Source organism: Stegodyphus dumicola, chromosome 1, assembly GCF_044657685.1.
Source record: "Stegodyphus dumicola isolate Sdum_Otavi_A_Nest chromosome 1, ASM4465768v1".
In the NCBI taxonomy this organism is placed as follows: Eukaryota; Metazoa; Arthropoda; class Arachnida; order Araneae; family Eresidae; genus Stegodyphus; species Stegodyphus dumicola.
This window is the reverse complement of record NC_140768.1, coordinates 66,774,084-66,791,963: the sequence shown is the minus strand read 5'-3', so window position 1 is coordinate 66,791,963 and position 17,880 is coordinate 66,774,084. Positions and strand designations below refer to the sequence as shown.

General features: G+C 32.8%; 1 protein-coding gene and 1 long non-coding RNA gene across 3 annotated transcripts in view; one reads left to right on the top strand and one right to left on the bottom strand.

The window, feature by feature from the left end:
- Positions 1–280: 280 nt before the first annotated feature.
- Positions 281–17,880, top strand: part of LOC146999109 (uncharacterized) — a 41,146-nt gene continuing 23,546 nt past the window's right edge. Inside the window, exon 1 of the long non-coding RNA XR_015040870.1 lies at positions 281–523. This is a non-coding gene — a long non-coding RNA (uncharacterized LOC146999109). The remainder of the gene's footprint in view (positions 524–17,880) is intronic.
- Positions 2,105–17,880, bottom strand: part of LOC118199378 (uncharacterized) — a 93,244-nt gene continuing 77,468 nt past the window's right edge. Inside the window, exons 4-5 of one of the 2 annotated variants that reach the window (XR_004759930.2) lie at positions 4,676–5,695; positions 2,105–3,036 (exon numbers count right to left, since the gene is read on the bottom strand). Coding sequence is in view for 1 of the 2 variants with exons in the window: in XM_035371228.2 (XP_035227119.1) it covers positions 5,322–5,695 (374 nt within the window). In the remaining variant the exon portion in view is untranslated. Of the gene's footprint in view, positions 3,037–3,989; positions 5,696–17,880 lie in introns of those variants that run through there. The other variant, XM_035371228.2, reaches the window with a different exon arrangement.

The following is a 17,880-nucleotide window of genomic DNA, read 5'->3' as shown; positions in this document are numbered from 1 at the left end:
TGCCGTTGATACGCCCATGTGCGTCCTGGAATGCATCACTTTAGGTTCTGATTTCTGCGCTATAGCGTAAGGGAAAATGAAGCAACCATCGCCTGGCTGATAATCCGTAGAGTTGTAGGCATCATTACATCCTACGTAGTATTAATTGGTACTGAGCAGCCAGTTAGCTTTCTAACCGATAGCATGTGACGCAGCTGTATGATTTCTAATAGCGATAGAGACAAAGTATCTATCATATCAAGTACTGTAGAGTGGAGCTGCTAAGATTTCGCACGTTGCTTTAAGTCTTGACTACTGCAAGCAGGTATTGGTTCTGATACGTTATGATTCCAATGCGATCGAATACTAAGATGTGCTGGTGTGAGTTACTTCTTCTTACACAACATGATCTCTAATGTACAGAAGTGGATAAAAATACCGAGTAATCGCAGTTTCTGGAGAAAAGGAAAAAAGGAAAGACCGTGTAAAGTAAAGACGCTTAAATCTATACTTTTATACTACGCCGAGTTCATTACTCTTGCCAGTAAGTACCATGAAATGCAAATCATTTACATATCCCAGCATGTTCTTCTTTTCATGCAAATTTCAGGTTTATGGTATGCTTTTCTTTTAGTATAGAAAATTTAATGGCTAAGGATATATGTATATACTAATCCTTTCGTTCAGAAATGCAAAATGATTAAAAAGAACAAAAAGTTACTAATCTTTCTAGATACTAAGTTTGAAATGAGGAAAATGACGTTATAATGTGTTGCTTCTCGAAATCTCAAATTACTACTCCTGATCTCTCACTTGATCAATTCTCGGAGAGAAAACTTTAAAATATAAATGAACAGATACACGTAAAATTTACTGAAAGTATCTAAATATGTATGAGGTTTATTTATTAAAATTTTATTTATGGGTATTTACATGTTTATTTATTTATTTTGAGTCAGACCCCCTGCTTTTACAAAAGTTCATAGAAATGATGTAAACTTTTGTTACCAGCGCATAATAATTTAATAAGCAATATGAAAAGTTTTGAAAACGTTGTCTCTAAGAAATGAAGCAAGAATGCAGAGAATTCTGAAAATTCTCTTACTACTAGAAGATAGCTTATACTGTTGTACTAAAGTCATGTTCTTGCAGCATAAATATTGCAAATTGCATGTAGAAATCATTACGCGGATTACGGAAAAAGTACGTATGAGAAGAAGCTAAAAATTGGTTAAAACTGTAATGTACTTTACATTACTTATGCTTACTCAGTTGAATCAAAGCAAAAAATAGCTATAAATAACTGTCGCTAATGTAAAAATTGCAAATATAGCTGTAATAGCATTTTATAGCAAATTTATAAACATGGTTAATAAGTAGTCACTGACAGTAGTAAAGCGTATTCTATATGAGTACTTATTTAAATTTGAAGCACAGATTGCATATTTGTGGGAAACGGTAAATAAAACGTTTTAAGTGAAATAATATAGGAAGAAAATCAAAAAATATTTCATGTTTAAATATAATACGGCATTAGATTATAATATGAAAAATATTTTCGAATGCATTTGTTACAGGTATGGAACAACGTTCCAAAGTAGTTATCTTTCTATGAAGATCATTTCTATTTCCTGAATTAAAAGATATTGTTTTCAACTATTTGCACTTCTATAAAATAATATTCGGAATAATTTCTTTAGATAGCTGAAAAAATACAAATCATTAAGGTGTGAGATCTATTTAAAAATGTTTCCTTCATTTAGATTTCTAAATAGTTAGATTAAATATTAGCAAAAGATGTATTTTAGGATTCATTCTTTACGACCAAAAGTGGTATAAAATATGACGCAATTAATCACAGCAAAAAAAAAAAAAAAAAAAAAAAAAAAAAAAAAAAAAAAAAGAAGTAAAATACGTAACTTTATAAATTATGCACATGGTTAAAAACATTTTTCTTCTTTAGATTTCAAGACATAAAATTTTTAAATCAGCCTTTACGGAATTTACGGAAAAGTTGCTAAACTAATCATGAAAACATCTTAGTTATTTTACGTTATTCGTGTTTAATAATGCATCAGTTATCCTTTATAAATGAAAATTTATACGAATAAAATATTCAATAAAAATACAACATACTCTCTGTAGAAACTTTCATTTAATAGGGATTTTTGTATTTTATAAATACTTAGATGAAATAAGAAGACAAGTGAAATATTATTTCAAAACGAATTTGGATGGAAAAATATCTCCATAATAGGATGACAATTTCGAATTTCTAATTGATACCTGATTTAGCACACAAAATTTTATTCAACAATAGAAGGAATGTTATTAGGGTACATCACAAGAGAATTAAATTTATACATATATTTAACTATTGCTGTTTACAAATCTCTCTTATAAATATATGGTTCCTTTCATATTAACCGTTTACCTGGCACGTTCGTAATTGGATAAATTTATACAAAATCATTTGAATTAGTAATATTTTTAGTTTCTAGGTAAGAAAAAAGTTTTAGTTGAATTATTTCTCGAGTAGAAAATATCTTTTAAATTATTTGTTTTAACAAAAACGATATATTATCATACATTTTTATTGCAATTATAAATGTTTCTTAAACATTTTTTACACGAAAACCAACAAAAAATTTATTTACGATAATCAATTATTTGGTGATTATTTAGAAATTATACAACTGAACATGCAAATGACTTCATTACTACCATATATGTATGTGTGAAATATTGTAGAGATGTTCTCATAAAAGAAAATTTCAAATAAATTCGAGTTATTTCCTTTATTATTTTTGTATTTTTGTCTAAATAGATAATATTAAAAAAGCAAAAAATTAATAAAATTATTATTGTAACTGAGTTTTGCAGGTATACGGTTAATAGAACAATACACTGGAGACGTTAAAAGTACACAAACTACAAATTTACAGGTTATACATGAAACTTGAATGAGTACAAATAATTATTTATGAACATACTAAATTCTAACTGAAATGTACATATCACCAGCTTCCATACTTTTCCTGCAATGCTTCTTTTCCCCTGTAGATAAAATACAAATAATAATATATTACACTTAGCATCATTTTGGTTTTGTAACACATTCTTTCAGAAACGTTTTTTGGAAAACAAGTATTTCGCAAATTTTGTCGACTGAAACATCTTGTCAAAAAAAGTTCGGTTTTCCGTATACGCAATTCACGTATAATATGTAATTTCAAAGTCCTTTTCTTTCATCTATTTATTATTTTATATCAGTAATAATATATTTATAAATACTTTAAATAATATTTCGTCCATATCAAGTTGATGTTTCATAAATATTTATACATGTCATTGAAGCACATAGTATGTTGCTGTCAGAAATATCTTTTAATATAATGTAATTAGAAGAAGACAACGCGTTTTAAAATCGCATTATCATTAATAAAGGAAAACGACATTCCTAATATGATCTACGTTGTTGCCTAGGTGTCATAATAGTGAAGTTAATACGCCATCGCTAGAAACAAAAAGATAAAATAAAATAAAATTTCTTGACAATGTAAATGTGATTTAGTTTTCTAATTTTGAATTTAAATTTATTTCTGAACTTATGTTATGTTTATTGCTTCATTAAAGCCATTTAATTCATTTTATATTTATTAATTAAATTTCGAATAATAGTTTTTCGAAATATATGACCTATATTTTCACTGCTATAAGCATTGTTTCATTTGGCTTTGAATATAAGTTTTAGGAAATCATTTCAAAACGTCAAACTTCAGCATTACATATTTAATTAACTATTAGAACTAAAGTTGATGTCTCTTATTAGATTAAATATCAGCTTATTTGTTTCTGGGATTTTAATTCAGTAAATAATTATCTATTTTTTTAATCTCATATATCATTGATAAATTTAAAAAAGATCTCTTTTATAAAGAGTGAAACAATTTTATAAATGATGGTGAAAATAATAAAATTTCAAAATTACGTAGCTGCGCATTTTATTATTTATATTATTTAACATGTTATGAATGCAATATTGCTTTACTTAAAGATAAGCTACATTGCACAAATTCATTACTGAATACAATACTGAAATACAATACTGAAATATAAATTAATAGTTTTCAATTGAAATGAGAAATGCGAATGTATTGCATGAGAAATTTACTAGAATACTTTTAGCTTTCTATTGCAAGTTAAATAAAGTCAAGAGAGAATATTAAAGTCGCTTACTTCATTCCCTTTCGAAAATAAATAAACAGAAAGGGTTTCTAAATCATTGCGTATTTGATTCAATAAATAAATGTTGTATACATAAATCAATCCTGCGATTATTATGCTTTTTTTTAACATAACATCAGTTCATTATTACTTTAACTGTTTTCATTTTTATAATTTCAAAACAGTCTGTCAACATTTAGTTTCAAAAGTTTTGGAATGAAACCGATAAAATTTTGTTTGCTAATTATAAAGCCTTATTTCATTTATATTTCATAAGCACTAAAAATGGGCATTTATGCAATTAAAAACTTTAAATATTTAAAGTATATATTTATATATGCCAGCTGCACAAAATAATGATAAATCATTTTTAATCAATTTCGAAAGACAGCATTACATAATTTGTTCAGTTAACACGACATATTTTAGCAAAATTCATTAATTTAATTTTCGGTAGAAACTTCCTTACCTAGGTTAAAATTTCATTCTCTTCTTTCAAAAAAGGAAAAAAAGTGCTTCGATGTAATAGAGAACCATACTTCTGAATTTTATGATTTTTGTTATAATATTCAAAACTTTAAGACTAGTTTTACGTTGAGTTTTCGTTTTTTAATCTAGTTTCCATTGTTTCTAAAATGATATATGAATTAAAGATTTCAACACACCTTTCTTCTTCACGTAATTTGTAAGAATTTGGTATCGTTTTCACTTGAAAGAGAAGACTTTGTTTTTAATTGATAATAATATATCACCGAATAATTCAAAATATTTTTCACCCATTATATTTCCGCCCAATAAATATTGCCTTGGAATTCTAATTGTACTTGAACATTTAATGGATCACTGCAGATCCACTGATGTCATAACAATTGACAATGGCTGTAGGCCAATTTTTTTCTCTTTTGCACATGCATTTTTCTTTTCAGACACAAGAATAACGAGTAGATGAAGCATCTTACAAATGTTGCTATTCACCTATATCCTTTATCATGCAAATGAAACGATGTGTTCCCAAAACAGTTTTTGCAGAATAATTTGGCATATGAGTTGTTGAAATCAAAACTCTTCCATGACTAGAAGAACAATGATAAAAACATTCCACGTTGTTGGCAACACTATAATGTGTCCAGAACTCGATAGATGCCAGTAAATCCACAACACCGGGCTCTGAGATGATCGATAATTACGCAAGCTTCAGTCAGATATTCCATAATGTTAGAAAATTCACATATCAAGCAATAATTAATGATCTTGGTAGGAAGTACGCTCTTATGTACAGATATCCTTTTCAAGCCCATGTATTCAGGTATTGTGCGATAGATTTGTCTCGCACCAGTCCAAACCATCCAATGATGTTCAAACTTGGAGCTATCATCTCCTGGAAGGACTTGGTATAGGCAGATGACAAACCCAGTTTTGTCGGATGTCGGTTTCTCAGGGAATGTTGCCAGTGGTGGCCTGGCTATTGTTATAGCTTCTTCATACCCAGCTGAAATTATAGAAAACCATTTATACTAAATATCAGTCAAATAATAATATGCCGAATTAAATTCCACAAAACAAATTTTACCATAACACCATTTTGTAACTAGACACAAATACCATTTTCTATTTAATATTACAATTAAAGGGAACCTGGGCATGAAGATGATAGAATTCTAGGCCTATATCTTTTATGAATTATGCATCTAAATTTTAAATTAGTAAAAATGAAAACTTAGCTTGATGTTTACTCTAGGGGAAAAAGTATACGCATTTCGAGATTAGCTGATAAGTTGTAGGTTTATTGAAGGAGTAAAAACACCCTATATTTTATTCCACAGATAGCACATGTAAATTGTTATGAATTTAAGATCTTCAGCTACAAGAAAAAATGAAAATCAGGTGGTAAAAATATTTTTTGATGTATGTTAATACAAAACAGGAGGAGTGTCTCCTGACGATATATAACTTAGTAGGTTATGCGTTTGTAACTAGGCAGTCAAACGTACTTTGTTTTAGAGATGTTACGTACTTTGTTTTTTTTTTTATTTGTTTTAGAGAGTTTGAACATTTAACTTTGTAGCTGTTTTTTTTAAGAAGGGGCAGGCTGATTTTAAATTGGTTGACAAATCTTCCACATTCCCCCACACTGTTGTTTGAATAATTAAAATTTCAGTTTTTACAAAATATAATTGTTAATTTTCATATGTATGTCATTAAAATTAGAGTTATTTTGCTTAAAATGAAATTCTTCTTGATTTCCTTTGTTATATACTTTTTATTATCTCAGAACTATCTCTCTAGATACAAAAATCGTCGATTAGTATTTTGGGACTCCGAATTTCCTTTTGGAGTATTTTCATTGTAAACATGTTTTGATGGAAATCTTTTCAATGCTATGGCTTTCATCAGCTATGGATCCTAAATATTTTGGAAAGAATTAAGTTTCAAAATTAGAAAATGTACCCTAAGCGACATGCTTCTCGACTTGTTAGATGATTATTATTTAACGTCTTACATTTTTCTGCCTTTGATTACCTAAAAGGTTCTATAGACATTTTAAAGGATTTCCATGTTCATATCAAATTCCGCCATAGATAATGTAACTATAAATTCAGAATCATTCATCGGTACCCTAATTTGGAAACTAACAATCGTTGTCTTTCTTAATAATAAATAATTCTGAGTAACTAAATTTTTAGAAAATGAAAATCTTTCTCCTTTGCTATTCACTACCTTCACAAATTATTTAACTGAAGTTGATTTAAAGAAAAGATGTGGCAAGTACACTTTTTGAGGACATACTAAGGGCTCAGAATCTATGTATTTAATTCCAAATACCCCTATTTTAGGCCAACTACTATTGAATGAAGTGTGGAAAATTATTATTTAATGAAAACTTATTGGAAACAATGTATTTACGGGTTGATACTGACAGTCTAATTGGTTTTGACGAAGAACAGTATTAAAAGAATAACAGTATCAAAAGAACATTCTGTTACAGGATAGTGAAACCTGAGAGAGAAATGCTGACTTTGTAAGCGAAATCAGCATCATAATATTTTTCTGCAACAAAAGCAGTCGTTGATCAGTATCTCCAGCGAAATCATTTATGTCACAGATTTCACATGATAAAAATGGGTTTTGATGCGCATAGTAAACACAGAATTTAAACCCTAATTTAGGGATTTTTATACTGCAGAGCTTTAACTTACAAGCTGTGGGAACGAAACCAGTTTTTTTAAAAAATTATGCAGCTAATAAATGCGTACTACCTTTACATTGGACATTCGTTAGCTTTAAAGCTTTAATGCCTGGTGAAACATGAAATAATATCGCGAATGAAAGATTACGATTTAGCAGGGAGAAAATTATCAAATTATGCAGTAAGGAGATTTACCATAAACTGTTTAGCTGAAGACCTTTGAAGCATTTCATATAATAAAAGTAAACAATACAATGTACAATATTAAGTTTGTAGTGTGAAAATTAATGTTTGAAAACAATACAACCAAAGAAAATATACTAATATTAATCAAACTGTTTTGAATACTTTTGCAAATTAAGAAACATATTTGATTTAAATTTTAGTTCAGATTCTGAGGTAACATATTTTTTGCAACATAAAAGCGTCTGTTCAATGATCAACATGACAAGTAGAGCAATTGCGTCATCTTCAACTAAATATTGGAGAAAAGCTTTTTAAAGCAGAGGCAGTGGCGTAGCAAGCGTAACTGGCGCCCGGGGCAAAATAACTTTTTGGCGCCCCCCCCCACACACACACAAAAAAACTTTCAGTAATATAATGTATAGAATATATTCGTAATAAGAAAATAATGCAAATAATAATAAAATGCTGAATCTGCCATAAAATGCTCAAAAATATATAAAGATTAGTCACTACCTAACTGCACTAGCCTTGGATTCGGAAATGCATCTGTGTCGGCGGAAAAATCTGACCTACGATGATCTAGAATTAGTTAAAAAGGTGTTATTTATTTTACATATTTATATAAGTGTTTTTAAAAAGTACAGTTTTTAAACAATTAAAAGTTTAATATACATTATAGATAAACAGATATGTGGCAACTTACCTACTACAACTCAACTCTGCCAGTCTGATAACCCATAGCAACCAAAAACAAAAATAATATTTGTTCCATTCAATTGTTAGAATTGTTTAACGATCTGTCTCAAAAAATTGTACTACCATAATTGGTGACACGCATTTATTACGAATGGCAACCTTCAATGTTGCACAAGTATGGAGTTTATATGTTTAAATTCTGAGCAGCAGTAAGTTATCCAGTGTGATGAGATGCAAGTAAGACATTCACCTGTCATTTCAAGTTTTTTGCCGCATTCCGGTGAGTCAACATATTTCTGTCATAATTTCAGCGGATATATGTATCGTCTGCTGCATTTGAGCCTCCAATTTCTCTGATTTCGAGTACCAAGAAACTGTGTCACTATATACATATTCATTATTTTTCTATACATATTATTATTGTGCATATTTGATTGAGCCAAAGTGGTTGACAACGATGCTGCTTCGCAATTGGCGAGAGTGGCAGTTAAGCCACCGCCTTTTTCTCGCCGAGACCCATCGTTATGGTTCATTCAATTGGATGCGCAGTTGAGTCACATTACTGCCGACGAAACTCAATTGTATACAGGGATCGCTGCGTTAGAATCAGAGGTACTGCAATCAGCTCATGAAATAATTTTGAATCCATCGACGACGGACAATTACAAATCTTTAAAAAAAATTAATTTCTGTTTATGAAGAATCCGAGACAGTTAAAATCGAACAGCTGTTGCATGATTTACGGTTGGGTGATATGAGGCCTTCTCACTTGCTGTCTAAAATGTCAGATTTAGTCGCCGGTAACCTAACGGATAACATTCTTAAAACATTATGGATGAATAGATTCCCATCTAACATGCAAACTATTTTAGCGGCCAGTAGCGAGCCACTTAAAAATCTTCCCGAAATCGCTGATAAAATTCACGAGATGGCCATTCCAGCGCAAATACACGCAGTGCAGGCTCCTGGTCCAGGTATTGTGGCGTTACAAGCTTATATTGATGATCTGTCCAAACAGGTTGCCCAATTAGTAGTCATCCAAGCTGAACCTTTTCAGCGCAACAGCTCCGCATCACGTGGTCGAAATACACGCTGTAGCCAACTGAGGAAACGTTATCAAAGCCCTCCTCCAAGTCATAATAGTCATAATACAGAGAAGACCCAATCCTCCTAGTCCCATGACCATATGATTATGAAAGGTCGACCCCCTCAAGACCAAAAAAGGAAAGAAGAGAGAAAAAGAAGCTAATTATCTAAAAATAATTGGAGGTTAATTAACGAACTAAAAATAAGGAAGAGACATACAAACAACGAAGCACAACACCAACATTCAAAATCCAAAAACAATGAAAAACTCCACGAGCAAACAGAGTGGCTGAATCTCTCAAGAAATATTCATTCACATGAATTTTCGGAACAGGCACAGGCGGTCCAAAGCCATCGAGGAATTCCCAATTTAAATAACCTGCAGAAGGTCAAACCGAATTCCCTACAGTATTACTTTAATAGCATATTATTTGTAAAATCATAATTCTATTTAAACTATTAATTTATTTTAAAAATTTACTTTAATAGTCCTACTACTATCTGAATTCAAATGTATTAATTATCCTTAATAATCATAGAAAAGAAGCTCCAGGACTGCCAATAACCGAAACTGGAAAAATTTAAGATTGCCATGTATCATATTAAAACCCTAGTAATTACTCCATTAAGAACAGAATATAAGAAAAAATTTTAAAACTTTAAAATTTCAGAACATTTTAAAATCAAAAACTACATATAAAAATTCCATAAAATTTAAAATTTAAAAATCAAAATCCTAAAACTCAAAACCACTAATTTCGATAATTTAAATCTGGTAATCCATCAGGATTCTCAGCATTTGCAAAGCCATATCTATGTAACAATCAACTGCATCTCTTCGAAATACCGCATGTACAAAACATCCACAATGCATTAAATAAAACACTACACAGAAAAATTTCAAAATTTTCGTAGTAAACCTATAAATACTCATAACTGAAAATATAATACATATAATCAAAAGATAAATATACACAATACTAAACAAATATTCCAAATTCAATATTAGAATTGATCAAATCCATTGCACATTGCACATTTAGAATATGTTTTTACGATTTTCAAGTTCCATGACTTATCTCCCAAACATTTCTTTCTCAAATTTTCCAGTAAGGAACAATGATTCAAGAAGTGATCTGCGTTACCAACTTGATAGCAATGACCACACAAGTCTGAATTTTGTAAATTAAATCTCGAAAGGTGCGCGGGAAATCTTCCATGCCCAGTTAAAAACTGGTTTAAATCAATATTACTAATTGGTCGCATACCATTTTGAATTTTAATAGACTTCAAAAGACCCACGCACCTCTCTGATTCATTCCATCTAGTAGTATTCCAAATATCATTATAAAAATTGTTCATGTTAATTAATTTAATTGCATAACTTCTCAAACCAGAAATTTCTGTTTATATTCACAATCATCACTAGTGGTCGCCTCTTTAGCCAGCACGTCGGCCCTTTCATTTCCAACAAAGCCAACATGTGCTTTTATCCAGTGTAAATGAATGCACATATTCTGCATCAAAAATTTCAATAGACATTTAATATCAAATATTAATAAATTAGTAGGACGGGCCGAGGTCAAGGATTGAAGCAAAGACATACAATCAGTATATATATGAATAGAATTAACACAAGTCAAAATTTCCTTAACCCACTGAAGGGCTTTAAGTAAAGCACAGCATTCCGATTGAAATACAGAATTATAATTATTAAGCTTATATTTTTTATTTTCAATTTCAGTTCCATAATGATAAATCACAAATGCTGCACCCAATTTATCATCTTGCCTGGACCCGTCAGCATAAATATCCAATTCTCCGACTATTGGGAGTTTACAATCAAATTCAAAAACACATAAACCAGAAGGATGTACCAAAATATTATTAATTCTTTCAAACATATGCCTTGTAATCAAAATATCTTTATACAATTTAAAATCAAGTCTACCAGTTCTAAACAAAAATTTTTCAAAATATAATTTATATAAAATTGAAAGAGGCGGCGTGCCGGCTAGAACGCAGAGCACCTCAGTTGAGACAGTACGGAAACATCTTGTAATCATTAAGCACCAGCTCCTCTGTATGGCATCGAGTTTGTTCCTCAACCTGACCAATCCCCGGCACTGGATCCCCAGGCACCAATTCCATAGAAAACTCTAGGGATAATTACATTATTCAAAATATCTTTAAGAATGCATGATTTGTTACAAAGTGTCTCACTAGAAAAAGGATCTCCTGTAAAACATTAACATATCATCTGAGAGCTGATGAATTGTTTTAAAATGATCTGCGAAGGTCAACTTGCAATCAATCTTGACTCCCAAATATTTAATAACATCAACAAACTTTATTCTTTTTCCTTGATATCTAAATTGTGGAGCTCTCACTTTGATCCCAGCCCGAGGGAAAATGATTGCAAAAGTTTTTCTAAGTTGAATTCAAGGCCCTCGCCGATTCTCCAGTTTTCCAGTTTTAACATAACATTCTCAAATGATTTCTCGAGTTTTTCCAATGATGCACCATACATCAGAACAGCAAGATCATCTGCATATGCAATAAAGTTAACATCACTGGGGAATTCCAAAATAAGAAATTTGTTTAATATGATATTCCAGAGCAGGGGAGCACTGAAGGAGCCCTGCGGACAACCAATGAAAATCTCTAGTTCTATCTCTGCAGTCTCATCTTTAAAAGCATTAAACAAGATTTTGCGATTGTTAAAATAACTCCTATAACATTGAATCAAATTCCTTGGCAATTTAAGGTTAATCATGGTTTGTAAAATAGAGTTCCAGCACACTGAATCGAATGCAGACGAAACATCCAAGGACAGCAGCACTACGTGATGCGAACTCTTATTGCTTTTAATAAAGTCAATAGTATCATATAATGCATCATATGTAGAACAGCCAGTTGTGAAACCATACTGTCGCCGACTGAGTATCATTCTACTATTCAAGTAAAACTTCAATCTCTCAACCAAGATTCTTTCATACACTTTTCCAAAAACACTCAAAAGTACAATTGGTCTATATCTGTCATTCTGCTTTGGAATTAAAACAACTCGACCGATTTTCCAATTTCTTGGAAACACATAAAATTTAAAACAGTAATTAAAAAGCAATATAAAAATATCCAGATATGTAAAAATTAGAATCTGAACAAATATAGGATTAAAACAGTCCGGGCCCGGAGCGCTTCGACGCCTTATTTGTTCAGCTGCACTTCTGATCTCTGCCTCTGTAATTACAGCGTCATCCAATGGGCACTCAGAAAGTCTATCCTCATCTAATGAAATATCCTCAGGAGCTCCCAATTTGAGTGATTGCAAAAGCTTCTGTCTATTGAGTTCAATCAAACTGTCAGCGTGCTGAGGATTATACAGAGCAACAGCACGTCTCACTTTTTCAGAGGCAATTCGATAAAAACCATCATAATAATAAAGATTATTAAGAAAAAATTTCTTCTTAGTTTCAAATTTTGTCTTCCAAATTAGACGTTTATAAGTTGCCAATTCTTTTTTATATGCAATTTTCCTTTCATTACGTATATATTGTCCGTTAAATTCAAAATTTGCGAACTTTTCCTCAAAGCACGTATCCGGCGTCGCATACAAGTAAGTTGTGGAGTCCACCACGAAATCTGCCTACTTCCCTTTTGTTTTGTTCGTAACTTCTTTTTAACATCGATTGACAGATCCTCAAAAATGTTTCAATACAATTTTAAATTGTATCAGAGTCCTCACACTTCAATAAACTAATTTAAATTTCTGCATTATCGGAGCAATTTTATAACAGTACCTTGTAATCCGGTGGACATCTCTTGTTAAAACAATCTTAGGAGCACAATGAATATTTTCATCATAATTCAACTGCAAATAACGATGATCTCTAAGACTCTCATCCATCAGAACTTGAAGAGCTCCAGAATTGATAGACAAACCTGGTGAGGTCATAACAAGATGAGTCTATACCTCACCGATGGTAGATTTGAAAGTTGCAGGAAAACTCAAATCATTTAGTAAAATTATATTATTAGAGACGATAAAGTCAAATACCAATCGCCTTCTTGCATCAATATCTCCTGCGCCCCAGCTTGGATGTTTAGAGTTAAAATCACCGGTAACAATGAATTTATTATAATTTTTCATGACCGGGTATTTGTTTTTACCACCACAAATTTCGAAACAAGGCAAACAAATGCCGCCCACCGTGTCGTTATAACGACCAGGGAAACGAGAAGGGCCTTTGCTTGAAGTTGTGAACGACAGCGGCTGGAATTTTGCACGCCTTTTTCTCATCGAAAAGAATTCGGGCTTAAGTTTCTTGTCGTTCTTGTTTTTTGATGTTTCTGTCGTTCCACCACATTTTCACGAACAAAAGCGCCTTACCAAGTTACAACTTTATGTAGCAAATGGAACTCCTATTCAAACTTTTGGTGAACGCCTGATATCTGTTGATTTAGGATTGCACCACAACTTCCAATGGCCATTCACTATTGCTACTGTTTCAAGTTCTATTATTGGCGCAGAATTTTTTCAAAAATTTTCTTTGCTAGCCGATCTTAAAAATCGCCGTTTGATAGATTCCACAACCAACTTAACTTATCCGGGAGTAATTCGCAATAGTCAAGATTTGAGCATTAAACTGATTTCGGGTAACTCCCCCATGGCATCAACTTCTCAGAGAATTCCCTACAAACACGCGCCCAGTTATGGGTATTTCCGAACCCAAGCAGGATGTATTACATTATATTGAAACTACCGGACCTCCGATTGCCGCTAAACGAAGACGCTTAACTCTGGACAAGCTTAAAGCCGCCAAAGAGGAACTTCAATACATGATCGAACAGGGAATTTGCCGTCCTTCAAAAAGTTCTAGGGTCAGTCCGCTCCATCTAGTTCGGAAACGAAATGGTAACTGGCGCCCGTGTGGCAATTATCGCCGGTTAAATGCAGCTACAATTCCTGATCGTTACCCAATCCCTCACATTCAAGGCTGTATGCAAGTTTTCGAGTGAAAAGCTATTTTTACAGCCATTAATCTTGAGCAGGTGTATCACAAAGTGCCTGTTAAGCCAGCTGATATTCCAAAAACTGCGGTTATTACGCCTTTTGGACTATTTGAGTTTCCGGTCATGACTTCGGCTTATGCAATGCTGCTCAAACATTCCAACGCTTCATGAAGCAGGTGCTAAATGGCCTCGACTTTTGTGTACCTTATTTTGATGACGTCTTAATCGCCTCCTCTTCAGAGCAAGAAAACCTTTCACGTTTGAGAACAGTTTTTGAACGTTTTCAAAGGTACGATGTCAGTCTTAATCCTTCCAAATGCGTTTTTGGCCAGTCAAGAGTATCCTTTCTTGGTCATGAAATTTCCTCTGATGAGATTCGACCCCTTCCAGATAGAGTCACCGCTATCCGCGATATGCCCGAACCATCTACAGTGAAGGACTTACGACTTAAGAAGATTTCTTGCTATGCTCAATTTTTATCGACGTTTCTTACCTCATGCAGCAACCATACAAGCACCTCTAAATTCCTTTTTGGTTGGAATCAAGAAAAATGATAAACGCGTTATAACCTGGACCGCAGAATCTCGCGAAGCGTTAAAAAAATGCAAAAATGATTTAATTTCGGCAACAAATTTGCAGTATCCTTCCGCATCTAAACCATTATCACTCTATGTTTATAAGGAGAGAGACTTCCGCTTTCCTAGCATGCTTTCGTGGTGTAGTGGTTCTACACGCTGGGCCGGTACTCCAGAGGTCCGCGGTTTGATTCCCGGCGAAGGCGATTGCTATTTTTTCAATCTCTCTTGCTTCCAAATAACCTAATGTCTCTACAGTGGCGCCCAAAATAAAAGGGGTGTTGAATGAGGATTCTCCACACCCAGGATTTGGCGATTGCGGCCCCTAAAAACCCCAGTCGCCCTTTAAAAAGGGGAGTTTATAAGGTATTTCTCCCGCTTTCCTAGCGTGCCTTCATGGTGTAATGGTTCTGCACGCTGGGCCAGTACTCCAGAGGTCCGCGTTTCGATTCCCGGCGAAGGCGTTGCATATTTTTCATCTCTTCTGCTTCCAAAAAAATAACCTAATATCTCTACACGTTGACGCATCAACGACAGGTATAGGAGCACTTTTAAAACAAAAAGGTCAAGAATTATGGAAACCACTTTCATATTTTTCTAAAAACCTCTCACTAGCACAAACCAGATCGCGAATTATTAGGAATTTATGAAGCTGTCAAATATTATCGGCATATGCTATAGGGACGCGTTTTCATGATCTTCACAGATCACAAATCCTTAATCTATACTTTTCAGCAGCGTTCGGATAAAGCTTCTCCTCGTCAAATGAGACACCTAGACTTCATAGGGCAATTTTCAACAGATATCCGTTATATTGCGGGTTCGCAGAATATTGTAGCAGACATCTTGTCTCGTATTGAAGAACTAGCCGTTCCTTCGCCAATAAACTTTGCTGCCCTTGCGGATGAACAACACCGGGATTCAGGACTACAAACCCTCTTGAAAAGCAAATCTTCCACCAATCTCAACTTGCAGCCTATGCAGCTGTCACCTGGAAAATCACTTTATTGTGATGTTCAGGATTCAAGATTTCGACCTTATGTTACCTCCGTGTTTCACCATGCCATTTTTAGTCAGTTACATCGACTGTCACATAATGGCATCAAGGCTTCAAGGAAACTGATATAGCAAAGTTTCGTATGGAATAGCATGCAAAAGGACATAGCCAACTGGACACCATCATGCTTGGAGTGCCAAAGATCTCAAATTGTCAGACACACCACCAGCCAACTTAAAAATTTTAATTTGTCCTCATCTCGCTTCAATCACGTGCACCTCGACTTGGTCGGGCTCTTATATTTATTAATAATTAATATAATACATGAATAAAATTAATTATTATGTATACATTTTTTCTTACCTTGAAAATTTAGAAGCAAATTTATCATTTACTTCATCAAAGTAGATCCTTTCAAATTTTTCTCTTTCCACACTTAAAAATGCTAGATGACTTAGGGGATCTTGTCCCACCGTTGATTGTAAATATGTGAAAATTTATTTTAATTTGCTGAACGAACGTTCATAGTAAGTAGTATTTAAAGTGCGACTCTTAGGTTTGGAAAAACATATTCCCTATAGATCTGCAGTGGAGTTTTAGGTTCTGTTTCTTTTCTACTACGGAGTAACGTCATGCAGTCACATTCACTGCTCAAAACAATTAGGGTGTATTGTGGGTTCGGTATGAAATAACCATATAATCGATAACATTTTTGAACAAAAGAAAATAGAAGAGATTATAAAGGAAAATTATAACGTTTACAAAGTTGGGAATATGCAAATTTAGTCTGTGACGTCGAAAACTATGCGTTTTAGATAAGGAGTAAGGAACGACCTGCAGTATTCCTTTTTGTAATAGAAGATTAAAAACAATTCACATGCGTTGAATGCTTCGTAGCAGTGAATATACGACATCTCAGCAAGATGACTTAGTTGAATCAGTAGCCAGGAAGGCCATCAGACGTTTACAGGAGAGTCGAACGCAATCCATTGCAGCGGAAGCGTTACGAATCTCAAAAAATGTCATTTCCAGATTATGGAATCGGAATTTGGAAACTGGATATATTTGAGAAATTCGGGACAAGGTCGTGTTATTGTTTTAAAATAAAAAGCGAGAGATATACGTGCATTTCGTTTAAATATATATCTCTACTTTGGAGAAATAAAGTGGTCAGAAAGAACGTTTTGGTTGATGTACTGCAAGCATTTTATTACACAAATCAAGAAAATAAATAATTAATTATATTACAATAGTTATTAATTTTAAATATATTTTCCAGGAATCGATCAAAATAAAAACTGAAATTTTCCGGAAAATCTTGTTTGGAGACCATTTGGCGCCCCTGTACGAGCGGCGCCCGGGGCATCATGCACCCCCTTGCCCCCCTCTCGCTACGCCACTGAGCAGAGGCATTGTTTGCATAGTAAAACATTAATATACAGACATCTAAAACACTAGAAATGTCAGATTTTTTAACTTAAAATGAACTTAAATTAACAAATGTTATACGTAAATATAATTTCAATTCTAGAGTATATATCTGATCCTTCATTAACACTATTGAGTAAATGCTTAGTCACTTTTGAGAATAAGTAAAAGTACTTTGAGCGGAAAAGCTGTGCAATTGATAAAACTAAAAGACCCGTTCTATGGAGACACATCAGGAGACAGACAAAGTAATTTACCTAATTTACCCAATAATTACTGAAATTTAAAACGTTCGAAATCATTTGTAGAAATAATTGTGACAATGATAGGATTTTACTGATCAAGATATAAATTTACAGTCTAAAGTATAATAATAAATATTCAAAGCAAAAATTTGGAAACTGATAGATTACTTTCAAACAGCATTTAAAGCTTGAATATTTTGCACATATGCATGTCATAACATATTTAATCGACCATTGACATCCGAATAAATCAATCAT